The following is a 1,922-nucleotide window of genomic DNA, read 5'->3' as shown; positions in this document are numbered from 1 at the left end:
GCCCTGAGGTCCGATGGGAGGAGAAGTCTCAGGCTCCGATCTGCTTTTCGGAGAAAGCTTGTTGGATGGGGGAGGGGAGGGAGAGGGTAGGAGAGGGCGCAGCTGGGCAGGACAGGAATGTGCTGGCCCTTCCTCTTGTCTGGGGGAGGGGAGAGCCGGGTGCTTGAGAGGCCAAGGTGGGGGCCCTCAGGCTTAGACCACACCTGCCAGTACATGCACTCCTGGCCTGCTTCAGATGCCTTCTGCCCTTGCTTTCACAGTCACACCTACTAGGGGACCACTCATTGCACCTGACCAGACCCAGTAAGAGAACTTCTGACACACCCGCATCTGCTGAAGGGTTCTCAAACAGAAACAAACTTAAAAAGACAGGTACAGGGAGTCATATCCAAAGGTCAACCCACTAACCTGATGCAGAAGAATGCTGTAGGGTCTTTATGCATTTACTTATCCCCACACATGGTTCCCAAGAACCCATTCCGTCCTGGGCTCTGGCACCCAGAAATGATGATCCATTCTTGGTCTCTGGGCCCCTAAGGAGCTCACAGTCTGATAGGGTGACCATAGACAACAGCATGTAGGGTTTGTGAATGAAGAAATTGGGAAGGAGACCTGTGAGTGTGGGAGTATATTGCCATCAGACAATTGCCAGAATAAAGGAAGAAAGGGATGAACTGGCAGAGGGCACAGCAGGTGCGGCCATCATACTTATTAACGGAGACTGTTATTGGGTATTTACTGTGTGCAAGCCATTGTTCTAAGAGTTATACACATATTAACTCATTCCCATGTTGTAGTTGAGGAAATAGAGATGTGACTTGCCCAAGGTCACTGGACAAGCAGAGGTAGAATTTTACCGCAGCAGTTTGGCTCCAGAAATGTTGACATAACCACCTTCCTATACCTTAATCCCTTTGAACGTAGTCACTGGAAAACACGCAGACACAGTAGCCACACCCTTGAAATACACACACATAGCCACACAAATTTAGCATGTCTGCTAATAAACACAGCTTCAAACAAAATCAACCAAGACACACTCCGTTTTAAGAAACTTTCCATTCAAGTAGGGAAAAGTGCACACCATCATAAGCGTACAGCTCAACGAATTTTCCAAGAGTAATCATGCCCTGGGAATCAGCACCAGATTAAGAAACAGAGCATGACCCGTTCCCAGAACCCTCCTCTTAGCCCCTCCCAGTCCCATGGGTGACCGCCTGCCTGATTTCTCACACCATTTATTGATGTTGTCGGTTCTGAACTTCATGTAAATGAAATCATACAATGGTGTACTTCTGTATCCTACTCCTTTCATGAGACTTGTCTCCATTGTTGGGGGTAGCAGGACCTCAGCCTTCTTGCTTGGTCCTCCATGGTGTAAACAGGCTCCAATTCATTTTCCACTCCCCTGTCGATGGGTTGTTTCCAGTCTGAGGCTATTACGGAGATACGAACATTCCAGGACAGGCCCCTTGGTACTCATACCCACGCATTTCTGTTGGCTGTTAACGACCTGGGAGTGGAACTGTTGGATCATAGTTCCGCTGAAAAACCGCCAGCTTTTCGAAGTAGTATCTCTACCAATTTACACTCCCCCAGAAACAAGAGGGATCTAGTTGCCCTACTTCCTCGCCTCCACTTGGTAGGTTTCATCGTTTTCATTTTAGCCGTTCTGGTGGGTGAAGAATCAGTTATATGCGGTGTCAGGCACGTAATTGGCACTCAGACTGTTGAATGAATGGATGAAGGGGTAGTAGAACAGTTTAGAACCTGATAGTCTGGCGAGGGAGACACACACACACACAGCGTCCCAGGGACGTCCCCACGCGCAGCGGTCTCACACGGGACATTGACCCTCTCGCGCCCCCTGGCGCCCACGTGCCTTGAACGCACGGCCGCAGCCCCGCCGCGCGCGTCCAGTC

General features: G+C 50.0%; 1 protein-coding gene across 1 annotated transcript in view; it reads left to right on the top strand.

The window, feature by feature from the left end:
- Positions 1–669: 669 nt before the first annotated feature.
- Positions 670–1,922, top strand: part of BCL7C (B-cell CLL/lymphoma 7C) — a 6,476-nt gene continuing 5,223 nt past the window's right edge. Inside the window, 1 exon segment of the mRNA XM_010837444.1 lies at positions 670–693. Coding sequence (XP_010835746.1) covers positions 670–693 — 24 coding nt within the window.

Source organism: Bison bison, unplaced genomic scaffold (assembly GCF_000754665.1).
Source record: "Bison bison bison isolate TAMUID 2011002044 unplaced genomic scaffold, Bison_UMD1.0 scf7180017864072, whole genome shotgun sequence".
Taxonomy (NCBI): domain Eukaryota; kingdom Metazoa; phylum Chordata; class Mammalia; order Artiodactyla; family Bovidae; genus Bison; species Bison bison.
The sequence above is the reverse complement of the archived record's forward strand: the minus strand, read 5'-3'. Positions and strand labels throughout refer to the sequence as shown.